The sequence below is a fragment of the Anastrepha ludens genome, chromosome 3 (assembly GCF_028408465.1).
Source record: "Anastrepha ludens isolate Willacy chromosome 3, idAnaLude1.1, whole genome shotgun sequence".
NCBI lineage: Eukaryota > Metazoa > Arthropoda > Insecta > Diptera > Tephritidae > Anastrepha > Anastrepha ludens.
In genome coordinates, this window is record NC_071499.1 from 97,049,336 (window position 1) to 97,075,500 (window position 26,165).

Below are 26,165 nucleotides of genomic sequence, written 5' to 3' on the forward strand. Positions count from 1 at the left end.
GGAACCCCCCAGGGGAGTTCCAGGGGGTGTGCCACTGGCATGGGTGGATCGGCCGTCCAAAGTTAGTGGGGGTCGGTCATACATTTGGACTCGATTGAAGCACTCTAAATGGGTCAAAGTGGGATTTTTCGTTCGACCCAAATTGGGGGACATCAGAATTCGTTTTAGAGGTATGGTTCCTTCGGCAAAGTTTCTTATTTTGATCCCTAGAATACGATTCTCACAGAGCAATGAGCGATTTTTAAATCGACACGCCCTAATATATATTATATATATGGTTATAGTCTAGAAATACTACAACGATATCTAAATTCGCGTGGCTTGCTATCCTGTATTAAAAAATAGTACCGGTTATGAAATTCACTCGTGAAAACGTCTCAACGAGTAATCATGATAACAAATTTACTATATGCAGTGAAAAGAACTTACTCATTTACTTAAAAAACGTGCGAAATTTTAAAGGTGTTAATTTAAATTCTCATTTATAATTGCACAAGAAAATACACTCTAATTAAAATTAAAAACCAACAAAGCGAATAATATAATCAAGACGGTGTTAACGAAATGCTCCAACGGCTATGATTGCCACACTTTTCATCTTCTTTGCATTTATACGTGCGTTCCCTTGGCGGAGACGACGGCCACGTCCAATAACACTCCCACCATCAAGTCTACCACAGCCACTATCCGCCCCACAAACAACAACAGGCCAAACACAATCCCACCCATCACCAACAAAGATTGTTACAACAGCACCCAACGAATACAGTGCAAAACCGCCATTAACAACGCTCACAAACGGCAGCGCAGTGGCGAGTGAGCAACACGGCATCGCACTCAGCAGCAACACCTATGATGACGCAAAAACGGTAGCAGCTTTTGATGAATTAGATAAAACTCCGCGACGTTCTTCGGTGCAGCAAATGCGTCGAAAATCCTCAAAATCAATAAAATATCATGAAGTTACTTTCAGTGGTAGTGTTGGGGGCGGTGAAAGTGATGATAACGAAAACGAAACACCACAGAAGATACGCAGTTCCCAACATAAACCGAATACTCAGCAGCATCCCCACCAACGACAGCGACAAACACAATTGTTGCAACATCAACAAACGCTAAGCACTTATTCGCGTCCCACCTCACCGGATAGTCACAGTTCTGCGTCGCATTATCGCTCGTTCAGCAGCGGTCACAGTGAGCGCACAGCAAACTCCACCGATTACGAAACTGCCAGCAGTGAGTTTTATAATAGCGCCAAGACGCGAACTGACGTAGCGCTAGAGAGTTATGTTGATGGGGGCGATAGTACTATAAGTGTCAGTGGTGTCATTAATACGAACGGTCAACTACACCGACGACGTTTTCCACCGCAACGCGCCGCAACTGTTGCCACTGATACGCTAGGCACTGACGACGAGGGCACTACTACTGATGCTCACTATGAGGATGCTGAAGAGGCGGTGGATGATGATCATGATCCAGATTCATATGATCGTGAAACAGAGGAGTTCTATAGCAACATACAGGATGCTGTTGGCCCACCGGGTACGCGCAGTAAACGATCATCGCTTTTCTCTCGCTCTGATTCCTCGGCTACTACGACTTCGTCCAGTGGTGGTGGTACCTTTACAGGCGGTAAGCGGCGATCTACCGCTTCGATCTTATCGTCTTCAATGTGCTCTGACGTGATACCAATCGATCGTCGAAGTTCAACGGCTACCGAGTATAGTATACGATCAGCGTCGGGACAGCGACGCTCGAGTGGCCGCATACGTCGTTACGTATCACGAATGACGATCGCCGGCGCGCGACGTCGCACCACCGGCAGGTAGTACCACAAAATTTTAATTTTTAATTTAAATGGGTCTCGTTATTTTAATACTAAGCCCACAAATACTGATTTGGATTTCAAGACCCAACTATATTTAACTTTTATATTTGTCTATTACAATAGTCCTCTATTTTACGAAAGAAGTGAAAGTTGTATAAAATGACTCACGCACTTCAACTTAACAGTAAAAGACGGTTTCAGTGCACCAAGATTGCGATTAAATTGTTGAAGTCACTCAGAATACAATTTATTTTGATTATATATATACTGTTACATACATACATACACGTACGAGCGTAATGATGCATGTAAACACTTCAGATATCGACTAGCACTCTTGGCGTTCGGTTGTGATTTTTTTTTCTCGCAGTCTAGTGATTATAATCTGAGTTCAACGCAGTGTTTTTATTTTTTATTTTCTAATTATTCGTCTCTTCCGTGTCACCTTGCGGACTTCGGTAAGAAATAATGCCTCCACCTTTCGGGGATAACCGGTTTGCCTTGCTTTCGGCAAGCCCTCAACGGAAAAGAAAGAAAGCACAAACAATTACTAAGGAGTTGTTTCCAGCACTGTCGGCAGTGATTAAAGAAAACCCCAAATACTTAATTGCAAGCGCACTTCATACTACATCCAAACCCTTTAGCAAATTTTCTTGCTTTGCTGGCAAGGCACTTACAAACGTTAGTACCGACATTATAAACATTTCAGAGCTAAGAGACGGAAATTTACTTCTGTTTGTTAAAAATATGAATATAGCAAACACATGCCCTTCTTCGCATCTGCCCAGTTAAGTTTGAACTTCGTAAGACCCTCAACTCTACTAAAGGCATTACATTTCCACCGTGTTTAAATAACGTTTCTGAAAGTGAAATAGTTGACAATTTGAAGGATCAATGAGTTACTTCTGTGTACAAGTTTCTTAAATTCGTTTACGGCAAATCCGCACCTTCTGGAGTTCCTCTATTCAATTAACCTTTGATCTCCACCACTTGCCAAAAAAAATTGAAGTGTCATGGTATACAACAAAAGTAAGACAGTTCTATCCTAATCCCATGCGGTGCAAGAGTTGTCAACTACTTGGCCATACACTCAGACGATGCATAAAAACGCCTGTATGTGTAAATTGCTCACTTCCCCTCACGGCGATTTGTCATGTTCCCGCACTTTTTGGGCTAACTGCTCGGGTGCTCACTCATCCTCAAGCAGAGATTGCCCAAAATTCATCCAAATGAAGCAAATAATCTCAATTAAAACTGATAAAAAATGTACTATGCGCGAAGCCATAGCTCTACACAAACAACAAATTCCACCTCAATTCAATGAGAATTCGACTCCTTTCTCCAATATAATAAAGCAATCCGCAACCAACCAACAACAAAACCTTATTTCAAACCAAACTAATTTCTCAAAATCAAATCAAATTAACAATAAGAATAACGAAAATCCAACAAATAATTCAAATACTCCCTCAACAAACAACAAAATATTAACAAATAGCCCAAGCACTATCGTTTCAGGCAACAACTCACTTAAAATGAATTCAGATGATAACCAATCACAACAAGGAATGGTAATCGATGACTTTCTCGCCCAAATGATTTCTATTCCATACGAATTCACCTCTTTTCTTTCTTCTCCTCCAACAAACTCTTCAAATTTCGCTCTTAATCCTGACTCTTCTCAAGCTACTATCTCTGAAACAAACTCTATTATGGAGGTTTAAAAAATGAAGATAGTACAATGGAATATAATATTAATGGTATTCTCAACAACTATGTTGACCTTGATTTAGTTTTACATGAGTACTCTCCTGAAATAGTTTGCCTACAAGAAACACACATTCCACATAGTAAAACAGCGCACGCTCCAAACAAATACCTTAGTTACTTTAGGAATAACCCCAACAACAAAACATGCTAACAAGATGTGGCTATGTTTGTAAAAAAATCCCTCAGCCATAAATTTATCCCAATAGCTTCTAATATTCAGTCTGTTGTTGTAGAAGTATATAGATATAGGTTTTAAAATTACAATTATTACATGTTACATTCCACCTGAGCAACCATTTAGTAGTACAGAAATCCTAAATTTAATAAATCTCTTTTTGGATCCTATCATCCTTCTGGGTGACTTTAATTGGTGGAGTCCTCTTTGGGGGTCACCTACAACAAATAATAGAGGTCAAATAATCGAGGATGTCATCCTTGCAAAAAATTTAATATAGTTATTCTTAACCATGGTTTCCCTACACATTTTTCGACACATACGAGCTTTTCGCATCCAGATATTTATATTTCCTCTTCCTCGACAGCCCCAAAACTAGAATCCAAAACGTTGAGTGATCTACACAATAGTGATCACGACCCTATTATTAGAGTAGAATGGGGTAAGATAGGTATGGGGACACAATAGGTAGGTGGGGTTTTCGCCGCACTGTTTTTGCAGAGGTCACTCGTCTTATGTGAATTGAATACGTGGTGGGGAACAACGTTCGCGACTGTCATTTCGGCCGTCACCATTGATTAGTTATCCTAGTTCTGGCATCGTTTAGTTTTTTGTGAGCTTTTCTCCGACATAGCATTTTTTTATTCTACGGTGCAGTGCATTTAATGTATGTAAATATTTGTCAGGTGAGTTTTATTTTACGTAGAAAATAATGCTGAACACGAATAATGTGTTAGTTTTTTGATATTTTTGTTTTAAAAAAAAATATCGACACTAACATAAAACATGTGCTTGGGGGCACTACAGGTCAGCCGTCTGGGGGCATTATAGGTCACTACTTTTAATTGAATAAAATAAATTTTAATTGTTTTTGCAGCAAAATGGTGCGTAATTATGTGCGAAAAACGCCGAAACGAAATGAAGAGGATGTAAAAAACGCAATCGCGGCAGTCCGAGATGGCGCTAGTGTTCGATCAGCCTCTAAACAATTTAAAATTCCGTTCGAAACATTACGTGCTCGCGTGATGAATTAAAGAAAAATTCCTAACTTTTATAACATGTGCAGTGTTCATACTCTATAAATAAAAGTTAAAACGTTAATTTCCAAGCCATGTACATTGTTCTTTTCCTCTCACACATAGTGACCTATCGTGCCCCCCGATTTTGAAAATATCGAAAAAAAGTACCTTTGTCTTATTGAATGCAGCTTCCAAAAAATATTTAGCCAAACATAAGTCAGTATAACCAAAATGTTAGCAGATAAATAACCTTTCAAAATCTTGCTTATTTTTCAAAATCAATGCAAAAACACCGTAGCAAGAGCTCTCCAAAAAAACATGACCTATCTTACCCCATTCTACTCTACATCTCTCTCCAAGCCACAAGTTTACAGAGTTAAACCTTAACCTAAATTTATAACAGACTGAGCTGATTGGGAAACTCTCTGTTCTAACATAACACACCTATCAAGTAAAAAACCTGAATCAGCTAATGTCAAGAAAGAAGCTTTTACTATCAAGTCCCTCATATGTTCAGCAGCGAGTATTTCTATCCCACAGACTTGCACCAAAAAGTTCTCTGCGAAACTTCCATATTCGTCAAATTTGCTCTCCATCCTGAGGAAAACTAAACAATCTTTTTGGGCGGAGTACAAGCGAACTAGGTCTGACGAGAATCTTGTAAAATACAAAAAAGCCAACGAATGCTTCAGGCGCGAATTAAAAACATCGAAAACACAAGCTCTAGAAACTCTTACTGCCAGCATAACACCCTCCTCTAACCCAAAAGATATCTGGTCAGATATAAAATATCTTACTTCTTCCTGTCAGCGTAACCGCATACGTTTTATACACTCGCCCGAAGGCCCAATATATTCCCCCGAGGAAATTGCCGACAAATTTGCAATAACTTGGCCAAACTATTCACATATAGTAGTTCAAACTTTCATCCGGATTTTAGCTGTAAAAAGTCAAGTATGGTACCAAAATGTTATCACAATTCCTCACCCTCCTACGAAGCTCTTTGTTTAGAATCCTGCATAACTTTAGAAGAATTTAACTTAACTCTTTCTTCGTTGTCAGGTAAAACACCAGGTTCTGATAGAATAACGTACAATATCTTGAAAAACTTGCCATTTGCCTTAAAATCGCGCATTGTTAATTTGTACAATTCGATATTAGAACAAGGAACATTTCCACAATCATGGAAAATTGCTGCAATAATCCCGATTCCGAAACCAAACTCCCTGATTTCCAATTCCAGGCATCCCTGTTACCTTGCATCTCGAAAGTTTTGGAGAAGATCATTGCTCTTCGTCTTATATGCTTTGCCCAGCAAAATAACCTCTTAAGTCCACATCAGTTTGCGTTCCAGAAAAACTTAGGCGTTATGGATCCACTGCTTATCTTTGAAAACTTTGCCTCAACAGCCTTAGTAAACAGAAACCATGTTTCAGATTTTTCTAAACTGCATTATAAAAAATTCATATTTATTTATTTACTAGTAATATAACTATCAAAAGTAATCTTACAATTAAAAACAATAACAATAAAATAATTGCTTAGTAAATGACAAATGTCAAATTAACACCAAATTAGGTCCTTGTGAAATGTCCATATACAATTGTCAAACTGTTGTTGTGAACGACCGGCATGAAAGAAATTTTCAGTATCCGTTTTTTATACTATCAAGTATCGCTGTTTACATTACTTTACAAATGTCCTTGTTGGACTAATATTTAGTTTCCTACTCTCCGCAGCGATACACCATAAAAGTGGCTTAAAAGAATCAGAGTGACGCTGGATATCAAATTCAGCATAACAAAATTAAATTATTTAAAATTAATTAAAACACACAAAGAAAAGTCCATGGCCCTTATTATGAGCAACATTCGATCTTCGACTATAGTCGAAAGTGCTGATCGAACGAATTTTCATTTGGTATTATGGTGCTCATTCGTTGAAGAATAGGACTATTGTGAATTTCGATCGTTCGACGCATTTACAATAGATAATTTTTTCTCAGCTGATACAGCAAATTAAAATAAAAGAAAAACCGATTGTGTTGAAATTCTTTGCTAACAACATTTTTAAAAGAAAAAAAAAGCATTTTTTGTGAAAATAAGTACAACGGAGTTAGGTTTCGATGATTCATCGGTCGATGAAAGATTAGTGGAACTAGCTAGAAGTAGAAAACAGCTGAGGGGCGCATCCAACCCCCTAGAAATGGCTTCCACTGAGTAAGTTTAGTATTTTCAAAATGTGTTGACGTACTTAATATTACAGAAATTTCCTTACAGTTTTTTAAAGAACTTTAGATTATATAAAGAGGCGTTTATGAACCTACTGTCCAGTACAGAAAACCAGTTGCAGAAGTGCACCCGAGCCAAGAGCTCTTCACTATTCTCCAAAAAAAGCAACACAAATTATTAATGTGTGTGCAGCTTTGCACAACATTTGCTTGTTTTATAATGTTCAACTTCCGGATGAAGAGTTATCCGATGAGACCCTCAACGATGATGCTGAAAATATTGAAGTGGAGCCAAATAACGGAGAAGCACAAAACATAAGAAATGAAATTCTTAGAATATTATAGAAAAATCTAAAAAGTATTAAATAGAAACCTTAACGCCACAGTTTCTGTTTTATTTTTGTTATAAATTTTCTTTATTCAATTATTCGTCATTCGAAAAAAATATGTATTTCAGTTCCTCTACGTATTTCAGCCCTTGCCTGCCAAGGGAAAATAAAAATGTATTTCTATAAACATCACAAAAAAAAAAACCATTATTAACCTTAATCCATTTTGCTGCCATTCTAACTGGTGGTCCCAGCTCCGTTGTAAATTCCTCCCAAAATATTAACATATATTAACATATTCCTGCATAATATTAACAAAATTAGTATATATTTATTATTTGGTTACTATAAAACAATAAATAATCGCAAACAACTTACATTTTAACAAGTTTTCCCACAATACGCTACACAATCGAAAGCAAAATTGCATTCGACTCTAAATTCGGTATACAACGAAAATTTCGACAGGCATGCACCGCTCATAATACCAAATTGACATTCGATTTTCGATCTTCGACAACGAACGAATATCGAAGATCGAATGCAACTCATAATAGGGGCCCATATTTCAAGGAACAGGAGAGTTAATATGTATCCAAATATTATCCTTACACCCAAAATCGGGTTATACAAATAAACAAACTAAGCATATTGACAAGAATATTTTCCAAATATTTTATTCGTGGCCGTTCTACTATGGTACTCTGCAATATTTGTTGCAACTAGAAATTTATGCATAGATAAAAATCGAAACTCCTTTACGCCGTGATCCCAGTGACTTCTCATTTACATTCAACCTCGATTAACTTGTCATTGATTTGCACATGAGATTTAAACAAAAACAGCTTTATTATGTTATTCTTCTGATGAAATTATATTTGAGATTACGCTTAAAAAAGTAAATAAATCGAAAATTTGGATTAGAAGGTTAAATTTTTTGGAGTACTATGCGCCACAAATAATACGGAAAATTTATTTCCAACTTTTCAGCACACCAGCTCCACTCACCTACGAGCTATGTTCTTCCTGCCATATTTGATGACGTTTCATCAATTTCACACTCAATGGTTTAATTTGCTCGAATGCCTGCTGCAATGGTACTTCTTGCTCTGTTTTCGTAGTATGCTTGTCCGCACGCGTTACACGTCTAACCATTTGCATGGATATCTCCTTGCATGCTAAGCGAATTTCATCGCCTGTGAATTGCTCTGAGATGCGCACCAATAACTCCATTTGCTCCTTTGATACTGTCAGTAAAATGGGTAGTTGCTTGCCGATGAGTATTGCACGCTCCACGGGATTCGGTAACTGCACTAAAAGTTTTTTCTCAAATCGTCTTAGGAAAGCATCATCGATATCCCAAGGCAAATTGCTACTGGCTAGTACAAAAACGCCACCCATTTGTTGTTCCATGCCATCCAACAATTGCAAAAGTTCGTTCTTAAAGCGCTTCGAGGACTCATGATCGCTAGGTCGATCCCGACTCGAAGTCAAACCTTCGATCTCATCGAAAAATATGATTGAAGGCGAATACTTAACTGCCATGTGGAAGAGTATTCGCATTATTTTCTCCGACTCACCACGCCACTTCGACACCACAATGCTACTTGTCACATTAAAGAACGTTACCTGTTCACGCGTTTCGGCGTAGAGTATTTTTGCTAGCATTGTTTTGCCACTACCAGGTGGTCCATGCAATAGCACAGATTTCCATGGGCGCAAGCCATTTGCAAATAGCTGTGGATACTTGAGTGGTGTTACCACCGCCTCCTTAACAATATCCACCGCACTCGCATTGCCGCACATATCCGCCCAGCTGAGTTTTAGCACATCGCGCATTATCGTTGTCTTCACGAGGTCGGCTAAGTTCTGCCAATCCTGTTGGCTTAGCAAGCCATCAGCGATAGTGAGATGCTCGATCTCCCGCAGACGTGTAAGCGTTTCATTACGATTATTCTCCCCATTCGTAGCTGCGACGGGAATTATAATGCCACCTGCCTCTGCGCCTTCAACTCCTGCTTTTACCATCTCCACTTTCGTTACGATCAATTCTAAATCTCCGGGGATTGTTAGAGATTCAGCTGGTGGCATCTCGGTTTGCGCTGCATTTGTTGTTGCTGCCGTCAGACGACATTTCGATTTGGGTTTACGCTTCATATCTAGCTCCGTATTCACATTTGGTTTGAGCTTTCGGACAATCTTTGGATACTTGCCAAATTTTAAATGATAATAACTAGCATATTCCAAATAAATAGAATCCAAATCGATGTTATCACAAAGTTCATATGTGTCGGTTGGCAACCGCGCTTCGTTTTTCAAAGACTCAGAGGTCTGGTGGAAACCGTAATCAGCAAGAAAACGTTCCGTGAGAAATAATATGTTTCGGCGTCGTGCAGCAGCATTGCGTATATCATCCTCTCGTGACATTTTGTTAGTGACAAATAAATTTAAATTTACTGAGAATGTTGGAAAACTTTTTAGATATTTTCTATTTTACTTTGTGCGAATTGTGTGAAATTTCGTCAATTTTATTTGTTTGCTCAGAGTATACTGTGGAAACTCGCTCATAACAGCAAAACAAATATGAGTCAGCTTAGAAAAAAGTTAATACATATCACCAAGGTAATGTGAATAAACAAATGGCTTTGGTAGCCGAGTGCAATTATGCATGACGGGCATTAGAGCCTATACTCGTAGATACAGAAAAAGTGTTTTCAAATAGCGGTCGCCTCTCGAAGGGTGCATTTCGACAATGAAATTAGTAAATATACTCCAGCTATTTCTCGGAAAAACATCAGCACGAACATCGAAAATTGGGGCGAAATTTGGTATGAACGCCCGTCGGTATTGCATATGTACATAACATATATACATATACCATATGTGCAACGCCATTTCTATTATGTCCTAATAAATAGAAATAAGTGTAAGTACATTGAGTTTGTTTTCCAAAAAATTTGCATTTTAGGAAATTATCTAATTTTGCCTTCATACACCTAAGTGTGCACATCGCAAATTTTGTATTAAAAGAAACCCATCCCATCATTTTTAAAATTATCAAATTTTATTTTTAGTAATTTTAAAATCTAATGCAAAGCAAATAAAGATCTAATTAAATTCACGAAGAGGCCGAGCAATAGGTGCATTGGACAGAAAATGCATTTTGAATACTTGAGATAGAATGGGTATAATCTTCGCGAAGTTCTCGTCGGAATAAGAAAAAACACCAAAGGCAGTGATACAATCGACTTTCTGCCCCCGAAGGACTTTAATCTTTTCACCTTTTTAGCTCTTGATAGTAATCGAGATTCGAATAGCTTTAAGTGAGCGTAGAAAGCTTTATTTGTCGCGTTTACTTGCGCGATTATTGCTACAGTTATGTCAGTACTATTACTGTTATTTATATAAGTATAGGCCTAAGTATTTAACCTTGTCAACTGTCCCTATGTACTTTCCGTGTATTTCAATATGCGCATCGAATCTTGTTTTCCTTGCAAAGTGCATAAATGTATTTCATTTTCTCTATGTTAACACACAGACCTACTTCTAAGGCTGATTTTTTCAAACGTTTAAATAATTTCTTTATTTCGGGTTCATTCAAAGCAATCACGGCTATGAAATTCCTAATACTCGTATAGGTATTGTTTTTGTTTTTTTCACAAAACTTGCCCTCAAACTAATACATTCAAATGGTACTCGTATTTGCTTTCCGTATGTACAAAAAATAAAATACCAGAATTTAATTAAAAAGAAATTTAAAGCATTTCCTGCTAGCTGCATTTATTCTTTGTTTCAACAAAATTAATGAAACCTCAAATTCTAACTCAAACGAAGGTAGATATTTAATAATAAAGTGAAACACCGAAATGAATCCACATGAAATGAATTGCATCAATACATATGTAAATATAATAAAATATCGATAAAGTATGTTTGTAAGTTTGTAAATTCTTTACGCACCAAAAGGGAAAATGGCACATATGGCCATGCATCCCATCTACTCCACTTGTAGAGGTGGTGGATAAATGTACTTAAAGAAGCTTGAACAAAGAAGCTCTCAATATGAGATATGGAAGATCGACTCTGGCCTCTACTTAGCATTAACTTAAAGACAAACCGGTGAACATATATGATTCATTCGTTTTGTAGGAGCAAGCTGAGATCAAAAGCAAGAGGTCGATTTATAGCAATTGTGCCTCTTAATGTAAAGTACCACAAAACGTCTTAAAAAGTATGAAATTTGTATGAACTTACTGAGATTTCCAAAAAAATTTACGAGTTGTTGCGAGAATGCGAACAGCAGGCGGACCCGATAAAACACACCTTAAATCTCTGGGGCACTAACTTTTCGAGGATGTAGGCAAGTAAGAAAGAGACTCTCTGAGGAAAGTTGTATGTTCTGAAATTCACAATTCGCCTTTGTAGTAGGTTTTTAATAGAATATTCTGTATATCATATTCTGACGTACACGAACGCATAACAAAAACTCACTCATCCTTTCAATATTACGCACGATTCGTTGAGAATCGGTCCCTATAATCAGAACTGGGATACCAAATGATTATGACTGCAAAAGTTAGAAAACTTTAATATTTCCATATTACAGATACTTATACAATTAACAAGGACAAAAGAGTCGAATTTTAACAATTTCAACCATTAGAGGAAAATGGTGGTGAAATTTTTCGAAATATTTTATTCATCTTCACATTTAAGGAATTATTTTGTTTAGGGTTACTAAAAAAATTGTAATTAAGAAAATTTCAATTCTGAAATTATTGTAATCGAAGGCTTTAATGTAACGGTGGCTATAATTGGATTTAAACTGTTTTAAATGCCTCCAAATATTTAGTTTGCATTCGTTGACTCAGCACAGCCAAAAGTTCCTACAGATTACTTCTAATTGAGGTCGAAATATCGGCAAATAATTAATAGCACTAATTTAATTTGTTGCTTTATTATGAAACCGGTCTTGCGCTCATAAAATAAAAATACGTTAACTATAATTGTAATTTGAATTTTCCTTGAAATAAGATTACTGTAATTCTATTTAATAGTTAATTTGATTGACAGTTACCATAATTATAATCAAAAAAAAATTAGTTGCCAATAAAATCAATTAACATGAAATTCTTATCGTAAAGCTCTGCCTATGGTAACTGAATAAATATAAAATTTTAAACCGTCAACCGCTTTCGTCTGCATACTAACATATTTTATACAGAAATATTCATAACCCAAAATCCACCGCATAATTTTAGTTGAGCTTGCCTTTTTCTCGCTGGGTCACCCATATTGAGTGCTAGTTTTTATGAGCGTGAATATATTTGTGGGTACGTCAATGCTTCCAGCAAATGTGGCTTACACTACATTATTGACTCGCTATTGATGTTTTATGGCACCAAAAGGATGTGATTAATTTTTTCACAATGTTTTGTGGGTAGCAATAAACAAAGTGAGGATGGAACTGCAATTCATAGAACCATTTACAAGCTATTAGAAATTTACTTCTTTTTATAGAAAAAAGTGAATTATATTAATATTTTCCAAAGCATTTTGCGGCTTTTACCATTAAATGTACACACACGTCGATAATTACTAAGTTTAATAAAAGCATTAGTTTGCAAATAGGGAATTAAAGTGAAAAATATAAAATGTAATAAATGCATAAACAGAAAAATTACATTAAAACTAATTAAGTGGTCCAATCAGCAGACTCGGCATCATTTTAAGTGCGCGCATTGAACAGCTGCTGCTCATCAATTTTATTGGCATATGTGAATGTTTTCAGTTTTTTTTTTCATACAATTTTATTTTTTTTACTGATTTCTCATTAAATGTTCATTTTAATTGCCCACAAAACAGAAGGACGCATAAAGAGATTGCTATTTTACTGAAACGTAGCCGAATGGGTTTGTGCGCGACTAGCATTCGGAATTCACAGAGAGAACGTCGGTTCAAATCTCGGTGAAGACACCAAAATTGAGAAAAACATTTTTCTAATAGCGGTCGCCCCTCGGCAGGCAATGGCAAACCTCCGAGTGTATTTCTGCCATGAAAAAGCTCCTCATAAAAATATCTGCCGTTCGGAGTCGGCTTGAAACTGTAGGTCCCTCCATTTGTGGAGACGCACACCACAAATACGAGGAGGAGCTCGGCCAAACACCCAGAAAGGGTGTACGCACCAATTACAATATATATAAAACTAAAATAAGAAACTTTAAGAGAATTTTTAAAGTAAAAAATAATTAGCTCTGAAATACAATATTAAGCGTACAACGACAGCAACGGTAGCAAAACAAAATCATTCCAAAAGCAAAAGCTACTTTCGTTTTGTCAATTCTACATTAGCTCAAATTTGGCTCTATTTGGGAGGAAACAACAACAAATTTATCAAAGTGCTCGAACCAGTGCTGAATAATCTAAAATCTTGTTCAGCCACTCTCTGAGCAAAGGTTTTGAGTGCCTTGGATTATGTTTCCCTCTTATCTAAATCTATTATTTTGCGTAAAATGTTTGCGCAAATGGTTTAAAACTGTTTTTTTATGTATCCTGGAGGATATATCGACCAGTAACATGCCGAACTCCTTCTTCTTCTTAATTGGCGCGATAGCCGCTTACGCGATTTTGGCCGAGATGAGCAAAGCGCGCCAGCCGTTTCTTTCTCGTGCTAACTGGCGCCAACTGGACACACCAAGTGAAGCCAAGTCCTTCTCCTTCTGATCTTTCCAACGCAGAGGAGGCCTTCCTCTTCCTCTGCTACCACCAGCTGGTACCGCATCGAATACTTTCAAAGCCGGAGCGTTTGTTTCCATTCGGACGACATGACCCAGCCAACGTAGCCGCTGTATCTTTATTCGCTGCGCTATGCCTATGTCGTCCTAAAGCTCATACAGCTCATCGTTCCATCGCCTGCGATATTCGCCGTTGCCAACGTGCAAAGATCCAAAAATCTTACGCAGAATCTTTCTCTCAAACACTTCAAGCGTCGCTTCATCGGATGTTGTCATCATCCAAGCTTCTGCGCCATACGTTAGGACGGGCATGATGAGAGCCTTGTAGAGTGTTAGTTTTGTTCGTCGAAAGAGGACTTTACTGCTCAGTTGCCTACTTACTCCAAAGTAGCACTTGTTGGCAAGAGAGATTCTACATTGGATTTCAATTTTAATAAACGAAGTCTTTTACAACCTCGAAATCCTAACTGTCAACAGTGACGTGGGTGCCGATACACGAATGCGACGACTGTTTCTTTGATGACAGGAGGTACTTCGTTTTGTCCTCGTTCACCACCAGACCCATTCGCTTTGCCTCTTTATCCGGTTTGGAGAAGGCAGAACTAACAGTGCGGTTGTTAAGACCGATGATATCGATATCACCAGCATATGCCAACAATTGTACGCTCTTATAAAATATTGTGCCTTAGCCATTAAGTTCTGCGGCTCGTACGATCCTCTCCAACATCAGGTTAAAGAAGTCACACGACAGCGAGTCACCCTGTCTGAAACCTCGTTTGGTATCTGCAGGCATGCTTTAATCCGACCATATTTTGCATAGAAGCTGATGCATGCACCTTACCAGCTCCTCGCCGCCTTGTTTGAATAGCTCAGCCGACAGTCCGTCGGCACCCGCGGCTTTGTTGTTCTTTAGCCGTATTATTGCTATTCTCACCTCGTCATTGTCGGGTAGCGGAGCGACAATTCCGTTTTCAACGATTTTGGTATCGTGATCATCACATTCTCTGTGACATACGCAGTTGTCACTGTTTAACAGATTCGAGAAGTGTTCCTCCATTATTTAAGATTGCTCTGCACGTCAGTCACCAGATATCCGTTTTTGTTCTTACAGGAAAACGCCCCGGTCTCAAAACCTTCTGTAAGCCGCCGAACTTCCTGGTAGACTTTTCGGGCGTTGTTCCTATTGGCCAGCATCTCAAGCTCCTCGCACTCACGTATTTCGGTCTCACGTGTCAACTTTCGAATAATACGTCTCTCTTCCTTTTTTACCTCTCGGTAGCGATCCCACATGGCTCGCGTTGCGCCCGATCGCAGTGTGGCTCTATAGGCGGCATCCTTTATTTCTGCGGCAGCAAGACATTCCTCGTCGTGCCAATTGTTTTTTCGGGCTCGCCGGACTTCGATTTTTTTTCGGCGGCGGTACGTACGAGAAATGTTGCTCCATTGCTCGTGCATGCCGGTTTGTTGGGCAGTACTCCCTGAGAGCAGGAGTGAGAGTCGAGTGGCGAATCTTCTGGCAGTCTGTTGTGAGTGCAGCTTTTCGATGTTGAACATTCTTTACGTAGATAGATGTAAGTTTTTTGCTGCACATAGGCGTGTGCGCAGTTTGGCTGCAACAAGGTTATGATCCGAGTCGATGTTGGGTCCTCGGATGGTACGTACATCTAATACGAGTACACTAGAAGCGTGTCTTCCATCTATCACAACATGATCGATCTGGTTTCACGTTTTTCGATCAGGAGACAGCCAGGTAGCTTGGTGTATCTTTTTATGCTGGAATCTAGTGCTGCAGACTACCATGTTTCGGGCCCCGGCGAAGTCGATCAGCCTCTGTCCGTTACCGGATGTTTCGTTGTGCAGGCTGAATTTTCCGACTGTGGGACCAAAAATTCCCTCCTTGCCCACCCTGGCGTTGAAGTCGCCAAGCACGATTTTTATGTCGTGGCGGGGGCAGCGCTCATAGGAACGTTCCAAGCGCTCATAGAAGGAATCTTTGGTCGCATCGTCCTTCTCTTCCGTCGGGGCATGGGCGCAAATTAGCGAGATGTTAAAAAATCGCGCTTTGATGCCGATTATTGCGAGACGCTCGTCCACCGGAGTGAACGACAGTACTTGGCGACGAAGTCTCTCTCCCACAACAAATCCGACACCGAATTTGCGCTCCTTTACATGGCAGCTGTAGTAGACGTCGCAAGGTCCTAAGGTTTTCTTACCTTGCCCCGTCCATCGCATCTCTTGGATGGCAGTGATGTCAGCCTTTACTCTCACGAGGACATCAACCAGCCGGGCAGAGGCACCTTCCCCATTAAGGGACCGGACATTCCAGGTGCATGCCCTCAAATCATATTCCTTATTTCGTTTGCAGGGGTCGTCATCAGTAAAGCAGTTCTCATCCGAGGCTTTGCAATTCTTTTCATTGGGGGGGATTTTTAAGTGGCGGGTCCCAAACCCAGCGCACAACCAGCTATCCTGGAATGCTTCGCCTTCTCACGTTAGCTCACTCCCGAACGGGTGTTCGGAAGCTACCCGGCTAATCCCGGCCGTTGTGAGCTGCTTGAACCATATGTAGAAGAATCGTCCTGGCCACTCCCAAGTGAATGGCGATCAGTAACTTTCCCCACTTACGTGGACTTCTACACATGGAACCATCCATTTTTTTAGCGTGAAATTTACGAGATACCGATCACTACAGCCATCCACCGAGAAAATATAGGTTTTCTTTTTCCTCCAAACAATATACATTATTTATCATGTATATTGCAGTATCTCCTTAATTTTTATTTATCTCATCGAAATCTGCATTAAAAAGATAATCAGAAATAATTCCTTTTCATCAAATACTCGGATATTACCATGGAAAAATCATTGTCTGATGAAGTATATAGTAGTATTCTAATTACAGCATTTCGTGCTTGTATTTTTCGGAATTTGAGCGCCTTAAGCACTTATTTTACAGATATGTATATGCACCTAATACTACAACTTATACCAGAGTATGTATGTTCAATATTAACACATTTCGCCACCCACAATTGTTCGGCCATAATTCATAACAAAACTCATGAAATAAATTAAATTTTTGCTTTAATTTGCAGACAAAATTTAATTATGTATCACAGTGATGAAAATGAAATAACAAATACCTTTGCGAGATTGTTGTGCATGCACATGAAAAAAACACTTTTCTAATAACAACAACTTCAAGGGAATGCTAAAGCTAACGGAAATTAACAGCAAACACATCTCATCAATCCCGAAAATGTTCATGAATAGCAAATGTATGCTTAAAATATTGACCTCAACAAACAGCACGGCCATTAAAATTACATTCATTCTGAAGCGAGAATGCGAAATCCACAAAACTAATTAGCGTCAATTGATGTTAAAGGATTTAATGCGTCTAAAATAGTACAAATCTAGTGGTAGGCAGTGCATTTGTTGTTGTTCTAGAAAAATGTGTAGTATAAAATAATATTCTTGGCACTGCATTGCTTTTGAAACGCACGCGCACATATATGTACATATATACAAATATATATATATAATATATATAGAAATATAATATATATATATATATAAACGCATAGTATATAATATGCACATATTACGTAGATACATATATGTGCACATAGGTACATAGATTATAATTGCGAAAACAAACATACCTAATCAATAGTTGCCACCAAGTTGAGCGCTATACATTTACATTTGCATAAGTATTGGCCCACGCCCAATATGATTTTGCCGCTCTCGCAGTGAACGAAATCAGGCAAAGAGCCGCTAACTTGAACCCTTTAACAGTGTTGAGCATATTTGTACAAAGTGCGCAAATAGTCGCCTAATTAGCCAATTTTGCGCTTTGGGAACTACGTGGCTAATTAATTGGACAATGGCGATGGCTATGGCTTACGTTCAACCAATATGGCCAACAGTTATGACATTTTTGCGCGTTTTGGGCTATTACGAAGCAAACTAAAATTAAATGTACTCAACGACAAAAATAAATAATTTAATTGAGAAATCTTGAATGATTTTTATTATCAAAAGCGAACTTGTTTAAAGTTTTTTAATACTTCTTCTTGGACCGAGTTTAACATATTCCGTTCGCAAGCCCAGCAATTCCTAGCACACTTCATTGGAGGCAAAACAAATAAAAATTCACGAAAATTCGTTTAGAAAAAGTGATAACGAAACGAGCAATATTTGAGCATAAAACCATAAAAACTATTTTACTGCTTCGAAAATATGTTAAGTACAGAAGAGATCTCACTTCTTGATCAATTAGATACGAACTTGTTACGGCAAGATGATTGCCCATCGGCCATATATTTCGACCTCAAGAAAACAAAAAAAAACAGCAATGCGACCAAAATTACTAAAAATTTATAAAATTTATAAAAAAATTGCCAAATTTTCGAAACTTTACTTTCAAAATATTGCGTGCCAAATAATATAGGGTGGGAACTCAAAGTTTATCACAATATAATATAAGTACCTGATGAGATTATGCTAGCAGAATACTCAATAAGGCGAAAATGGCGGAAATAGATGTCCTTGCATCCTCTTTTAGACACACGCCGCCAAACTGATACAAATAAAGTAATCAAATTCAGAAATTTAGAAAAAGGAGTTGTGCATTAATATGAAATAAATCCATTCTTCATAGCATCTAAATAATAATAGTTAATATATATTTCAAGGCAGAAGTAATCAGGAATTAATTTTCCAGCATTGAATAATGTTTACAAACAGCAGTAAAACCGAATATTTAATACACAATGCAAAAAAAATGTTAAACAGAACTTTAATATTTAGCAATACTCCGCACTTCATACAGTGGTGGAAAAAAAATAGACTCTTACCTTTGATATGCATTTCATCGTTCATATCTTAAATATTATTGCAATATTAAATACCGATCTTGCACACGTTTGTTTGTTTCAATATACTGCTCTCAACAACAACAAAATTATTTACCTTCCCATCATAAAAAAGAGAAAACACCATCCATGCTCGTAGAGTACCTAAATGGGTTGGCAAATAAAATAGACTCATAACAGTTTAAATGGGAAAAGCTCCGTTAATTTCCACTTAAAATTTTTCAAATCAAAGAAATCGGCTAGTCCAGTAATGTATTGTCGTCATGAATAATTCGTCCCCTTAGTATAACAATAGCCTATGTGATCATAGGCTATTATTTTTTTATTGAATTTTTGGATTCTCCGTCATCGATTTTATATGTGGTCAAAATTTTGTCAAACTCTAGTTCCACAAAGTGGGTCAAAACGTCAGTCAAAAAATAATAAATATTTACAGACATAACGAGATTTGAGTGAGAGCTACTTTCGACAAAAAGTTTGAAATTCATTTTCTCAAAACATCAAAAAATGTATAGGCTATTTTAGCTATTTTAATACTAAGGGGACGAATTATTCACTAACGTGCTTTTGAATTGAAAGTTTGTAAAATGGGTCGCCGCGTTCATTGTACCGAAAGTGAAAAAAAAATCATAGAAAATCTTCGGAAAAAAGGTTATACCATCAAATATATTGCCGAGATTTAAAAGATCCGATCATTTAGTGAGAAATGCGCTTAAAAGCAAAAATAGAACGGACGAAAAACGGGGAAGACCACGGAAGACGACCATACTAGAAGACCGCGCTATGATCCGAATATCGAAGTCGCAGCCCTTTGCCACATCCAATGCAATTAAAAACACTTTGAACCTGCCTATCAGTTCGCGAACCGTTCGTTATCGTTTGGAATTAGCAAATTTACCCGGGCGCATAGCGAAAAATGTTCCACTTTTAAGTAAAAACAATATCCAAAAGAGAATGTCTTTTGCCAAAGAGCATTTAAATGAGCCTAGCAAAAATTGGAGAAATATACTATGGTCTAATGAAAGCAAAATGAATCTTTTTAGCAGCGATGGTCGCACTTATGTCCACAGACCTCCAGGCAAAGAACTGACAGCACGGTATACAAAAAAACGGTGAAACACGGAGGCGGAAGTATAATGGTATGGGGCTGCTTCTCATACTATGGTGTTGGGCCATTGTACCGAATCGATGGTATAATGGATTCGGCAAAATACTTGGATATTTTACAAAATGTTATGATGCCTTAAGCTTCAGAGGAGATGCCGATAATTTGGCGCTTTCAACAAGACAATGATCCGAAGCACTCTGCAACTGTAACAAAAACTTGGCTGCGTAATGAAGGTATTCGGGTACTGGAATGGCCCTCGCAGAGCCCAGATCTCAACCCAATTGAAAATTTAGGGGAATTGTGAAGCGAGAGCTCTCTAAAATGCCAAAAGCTACGAATAAAATGGATCTATAGAGAAAAGTGTTACAGATTTGGCAAACAATTCCAAAGGAACAGTGTGAGCGGCTCGTGGACTCGATGCCCCGAAGGTGCGTTGCTGTAGTCCAAAATCGAGGTTCAACCATTAATTATTAATGCGTATTTAAAGTTTTGTATCCTTTTTTTAGTGAAATAGCTGTTATTTGAAAAAAATTTGAAATAAAATGAAAAAAAGTCTATTTTTTTGCCAGCCTGTTTAGGTACTCTATGAGCAAGAGTCGTGTTTTCTCTTATTTTTTAATGGAAAGGTTAATATTTTTGTTGTTGTTGAGAGCACTAGATTTGAACGAAGAAACGTGTACAAAATTATTAAACAATTGTGCAACAATATTGGGGATATGAACGATCAAATGCATTTCAAGGCTAAGAGTCTATTTTTTTCCACCACTGTAAGTTGCATAAATTTATAATAATAGATTGAATTAACTCTAAATAAAAATTTAAGCAAATCAAAATATATCCTCTGCTAATTAAAGTAAATATTTTTTGTAGCAGCCTGCTAGCTTCAAATTTATATTTTGTTTTCCTACCTTTCAAATGACGTATCTCCTTCGGTTTTATTAAAATTAGGAGTTCAATTAAACTTTTCAAAAACATAAAATTTTATTTGAGTTTTTCCAAAAAAATACAATTTTCAAATGCATGCTTCAGTGTATTATTACGTGACATATTTTTTTTTTAAGTTCAAGTAATATTTCATACAGGTACTTGCAAAAGTCGAATAATCGTAATGGGTCCCAGCGGATCTTATCACTAACAGTGAGCTAAACTCATTAAAATTTTCACAAAATGTCCACAACAGTCAAGTAGGTCCCCATTGACTTTACCACTAATACTAGAGATATACTTACATATTTTTTACAGACATGCCTAATTTTTTTCTACATTAACTAGTGTTGATTTAGTAGCATGTGAGTATAAAGATAAAGTTTATCCGCCAAAATTTCGAATGTATAGTAGCCCCATAATACCAAAGAGTCTATAATATTTGACGTCACAGATATACTACTTATATAGTCAGACAAATACACTAAAAGCGTTTTATTTTCTCTTATATAATAATGCCCTTTACCTCGGCTGTAAATGTCTGTTCTTTTCTCAGCATACTCATATAGCTGCCTGTTCTTTTCTCATAATCCAGCATTCAAACCGAGCAAAAGTGCAGCATTTTCTACCCCATAAGAAAAGTAAGGGTGAGCGTTGTCTAGCTAGTTTTCATTTATCTTCCTAAGTTTTACCTACATACATAAGTTCTTCAAAATACAATAGTTTTTTGGAAACTTTAATGTTACAAAAACATATCACTTTAAAAAATCAAGGCAGCAACGAAGTATGTGACACTTTTGTTGACAAGGGTATACAAGTTGCCGTAAAAGCTGTTATTAGAAAAATACTTTTATCGTTGAATTTATCTAGAGCTAATTTTCTTACGAGGCTTTCATTTGGTGCGTTGAAATGAGTTATTCGCGAATATTTCAACCTCTGTGAATTTCAATTGGTTATTCCACAATCGCTGTCTGAGTCTATAATTTTTTTACAATCTGTGTCTCTCTCCGAAGTGGATACGACCAGTGATATTACTACCCGACCGACTTCTATGAAAAGTGATATTGATGGTTTTTGCTCTTATTTTCAAAGGAAAGTAAATTTTCTATTTGGGTGCCTCTACGCTATCAAGCGATCAATTAGGGAACTTGGAGAGGTTTCATCCTCAGAAGATGACGAAGATAAGAAATCTCTGACAGTTTCCAACTTGGAAGGTTGAACATAGGAGACGAACTATTGATATTCGATTCTAAAAATATGTACTTTTCTATTTTAACGAAAATTGGCTCATATTGTCCATGCGGCTTTGGCTACATAGGTCCCCTTTAAAAGAAAATTTGCTGCTTTGCGACTTTATTTGACTAAGAAAAGATTCAAATTGGTGGGCGAAGTACTTGCCAACTTTTCCGGTCACAAAAAAATCAAATAACAGTTATTAGGTAGTGGTCTCTGATTTTATTTTATTTTCTTATTATTCTTAGTATTATTAGGTGCTATAATTAGAAGAAGTTTTAAATTTTTTGTGAATTTCATTTTTAATGACTTTTACAAAAACTTTTATTTACTCACCTAAAAGTATCTATTGCATACCAACAAACAATTATTACAACCCTTTTGCAATCTCTAATTTTCTACCCATTTAAAAAAATGCTTTACGTCTACCATCAAAACATGTCGCCCATAAAAATTATTAAAAAATAACAGAATTTTTGAAAAACAAATCTAGTTATGATTTAGAAGTGACAACAAATATTCTGACATATTTTTGGCTCATGCGAAGGCAAAACGCAGTATTGTTGACGAATTCAGCCGACTCAATGGCGACAATACTCAGCAGAAAAGAATGTAATAGCAAAAAACAATTGGCTGGCAACGGCCCATCGCAGGGCTGCCGACGCTGTCAGTGTCCTTGTGACAGTTAGAGTACAACAACATCATGAGCAAACAGCTTACAAACATGCAAACATGGGTGAACAGGCCAACAACCCAGGAGTAAAGCAGCGAAAGCCAGGCAACCACGCAACAAAAAAAAAACTGGCTGAACGAATAAAGAAATCGGCAAAATCATTACGTTGCAAAAGCAGGTCTTTGGACATGAATATGCAACACTATGTACGTGTGCACATACATATGTACATATGTATGTATGCACATATGATTGAATAAAAAATAGGTAACTTCTAAGCGAGTTGAGTTGAGGTGGCCGGCATGCAGTGAACTGCAAAAATGCAAAAATATTTGTGTACATTACTCATTCTCTCATGTACCGTTCTCTTGCCTCTTCTTCGTAGTCGCATTTTTTTTATGTATTACATAAATCACTATGTGCATGTACGCTCATGTAAACACATATGAAAGCTCACAGTTGTGAAAGGCCAAAAGTGTCTGAAAAGGGCTGTATCAAAACGGCTGCGTTTTTTTTAATTTTTTTTTTATTTCATTCACTATTTGATTTCCTTTATCATCCTTTTTATTTTCATGAATCACGTAAAAAATATATACCATTGCTTTTTGGCTTGCGTTGGCAATTATCCTATCCAAAGCAAGTTCATTTCACTTTTGAAGCGTTGAGTTGAATATAGATATTATTTTTCAATCACTTTAAGACATTTTTTGCAGATGCTCACAAAGAAATTATTTGAACATTAATTGCAGATTTTTTTTTTTTTGTTGTAAAATCTCTTATAATTTCTTTATTTGAGACTTCAAGCGCGAAATCAAGAAAAAGTTTCCAAAGTTTAGTTAATGTACATATACAATCGCATTTGGTGTGTTTTCGTTTTATCACAATATAGTATTTAAATATAAAGTGGTGCGTCATTTCAAGGCGCCCTGTTGTGAAGTTAGAAGACTTCTTTCGAAACACATCTACGATGTTCAATTGGTAGATTCTTCTTGTGTCTGTGAAAATCATTTCAAACCGATTTATTTTATTAATTATGTTTTTAAGTGCATGCCATTTTTACTCAGGTGCAGAACACCAGAAATTTCTGGTTGATGTGCAGACTTAAATTGAGTAAGAAATTGAGCAAGAAATAGATAAATGCTTAGAAATTCCTTTCTGTCCATACAGGGTTTGATTGGAAAGTAATGAGCCTTCCCGCGCGAAGCGTCTGCCAAGCGATCAACCGAATCGGCTGGTGGGGGAAAATTTGGACCTTCCCCTACCACTAGAAATCGGTCCCAGCTCTCTGGCAACAGCGTTGCAGTCAACATCGCTCCGCGCGTGAAAGCTATTTTAAAAGTGTGTTAGGATTTTGCAGTGGCGAAAATGCAGCGATCGTTGGAGCAACGTTACTCGATCAAATTTTGCGTAAAGCTAAACAAAATGAGTACCGAAACCATTGGGCTACTCAAGGAGGCTTACGGAGACCAATCTCTGTCCAATGCCCAGGTAAAACGGTGGCACAAGTTGTTCAAGGAAGGCCGGGAGGAAATCGAAGACGAACAGCGATCTGGAAGGCCTTCGACGACGCAAAAAGACGAAGATGTGAACCGGGTTCGTGAATTTTTGAACATTGACCGTCGTGCTAAATTTAATTTATTACAATGTGCGGGAAATCGTGACCGGAAAACTTGAAATGCGCAAAGTGTGTGCCAAATTGCTTCCAAAGGTTTTGACTGATGAACAAAAGCATTTGCGTCGTGAGGTATTGGAAAGTGACGAACAGGATAATAATTTAGACAGTTGTATCACAGGAGATGAAACCTGGCGCTTTGAGTACGATCCTGAGGGCAAGAGGGAGAGTGCGGTTTGGCACACGAGCCAGTAGCCACGACCCAACAAGGCGCGCATGTCGAAATCCAAGGTCAAAATCATGCTGATCATCTTTTTCGACCCTCGAGGCATCGCCCATAAGGAGTTTGTACCTCCAGGAAGCACTGTAAACGCGGCATTTTACAAAGAAGTGCTCCTTCGGCTGAAAAACCGCGTCGCTCGGGTTCGGAACGACCTCATCAACAATTGGAGCCTTCATCATGACAATGCGCCGGCGCACACCGCCTTCTTCTGCACCTCTGCATTGGCCAAGATGTGGGTTCCGGTGCTTCCCCACCCTCCCTACAGCCCAGACCTGTCCCCCCGGATTTCTTCTTGTTCCCGCGCCTGAAAAGAAAGCTGTAGGGGAGGCGTTTCGACTCCATCAAGGCGATCCAAAAAATTGTGACAGCCGAATTTAACGCGATTCCGGCGAATGAGTTTCAAAAATATTTCCTGCAGTGGAAGGACCGCTACCAGCGGTGTATTGGTGCTCAAGGGACACTTTTTGAAGAATATTAGTTGTATAAGCCAAAAGGTTTAATAAAACTGCTGAAAAAAAATAAGGCTCATTACTTTTCAATCAAACCCTGTATGTATAATTAAGTAAAAAATGGGAATGAAGTTAAAATTTGTGGGGGGTTATTTTGGAGTAATTTTAAAATTAATACATATATGTATTATATTTATGCCAATTCGTATCATGTTACAAATATTTTTTCAATTAAATTTAATTTGATATAAATAAAAATTAATAAATTAATTTAAGTCGAAATATAACAATAAAAGTTTGTTTCAAATATAGTTGCCCAACTTATTATTAGTTATGCTTATATGTATACTCATGTCTCTTACTAATAAAAATTTCGTTATTTTCTTATTTATTTACAGGTAAGTTTTGTAAGATCAGCCGTGGGCCAGACTCACAATAACACTTGGCGTTATCCCTTCTTAACTAGAAAGTATGTATGTACATTTATAATTTTTATAGATATGGAGTTCAAAGATAAAGTAATGGAATTTAACTAAAATCAAACTTTTTTAGCGCAACCTGGCGTGAAATAGGTTGCCTATATTATTTACATATATTTGGGGAAAAATTGCTCACTGGTAAAAAGAGGGAGCACTTGCTCCTAAAGACTATTCTGACTAGCCCAAAATGCAAACAAAGCTTCATGGGCGTATATTGTATAACACAGCTGGAAGCATTTAGCTATACCTATAATTAGTTGACGGTATTAAAACACATTCATAAGTATATCAATAAATTAAGGGGCCTCTATGTTCACTTTGCTTTCATATATGACTAAACAATTTTTTACCAACAACCGTAGTAGCTTGTTATTGCTTTGTTATTACATTTATAAATACCATAAAATTGTAATAATAAGAATATATATATATAAAT

General features: G+C 37.5%; 2 protein-coding genes across 5 annotated transcripts in view; one reads left to right on the forward strand and one right to left on the reverse strand.

Annotated features, from left to right (window-relative positions):
- The first annotated feature begins 315 nt into the window (after nucleotides 1–315).
- The window catches only part of LOC128858523 (cAMP-specific 3',5'-cyclic phosphodiesterase), a 118,212-nt gene continuing 92,362 nt past the window's right edge, over nucleotides 316–26,165 (forward strand). For 2 of the 4 annotated variants that reach the window (XM_054094885.1, XM_054094886.1), the window contains exon 1: nucleotides 321–1,828. In XM_054094885.1, the coding sequence (XP_053950860.1) occupies nucleotides 579–1,828 (1,250 nt within the window). In that variant the 5' untranslated portion in view covers nucleotides 321–578. Of the gene's footprint in view, nucleotides 1,829–26,165 lie in introns of all 4 variants that reach the window. The other 2 variants (XR_008454022.1, XM_054094887.1) reach the window with 2 other exon arrangements.
- Nucleotides 8,006–9,879, reverse strand: LOC128858524 (katanin p60 ATPase-containing subunit A-like 2). The gene is made up of 2 exons (XM_054094890.1): nucleotides 8,363–9,879; nucleotides 8,006–8,243 (listed from the first exon to the last, which is right to left on the reverse strand). The coding sequence occupies exon 1, from the start codon at nucleotides 9,779–9,781 to the stop codon at nucleotides 8,363–8,365; it is 1,419 nt and encodes a 472-aa protein (XP_053950865.1). The 5' UTR covers nucleotides 9,782–9,879; the 3' UTR covers nucleotides 8,006–8,243.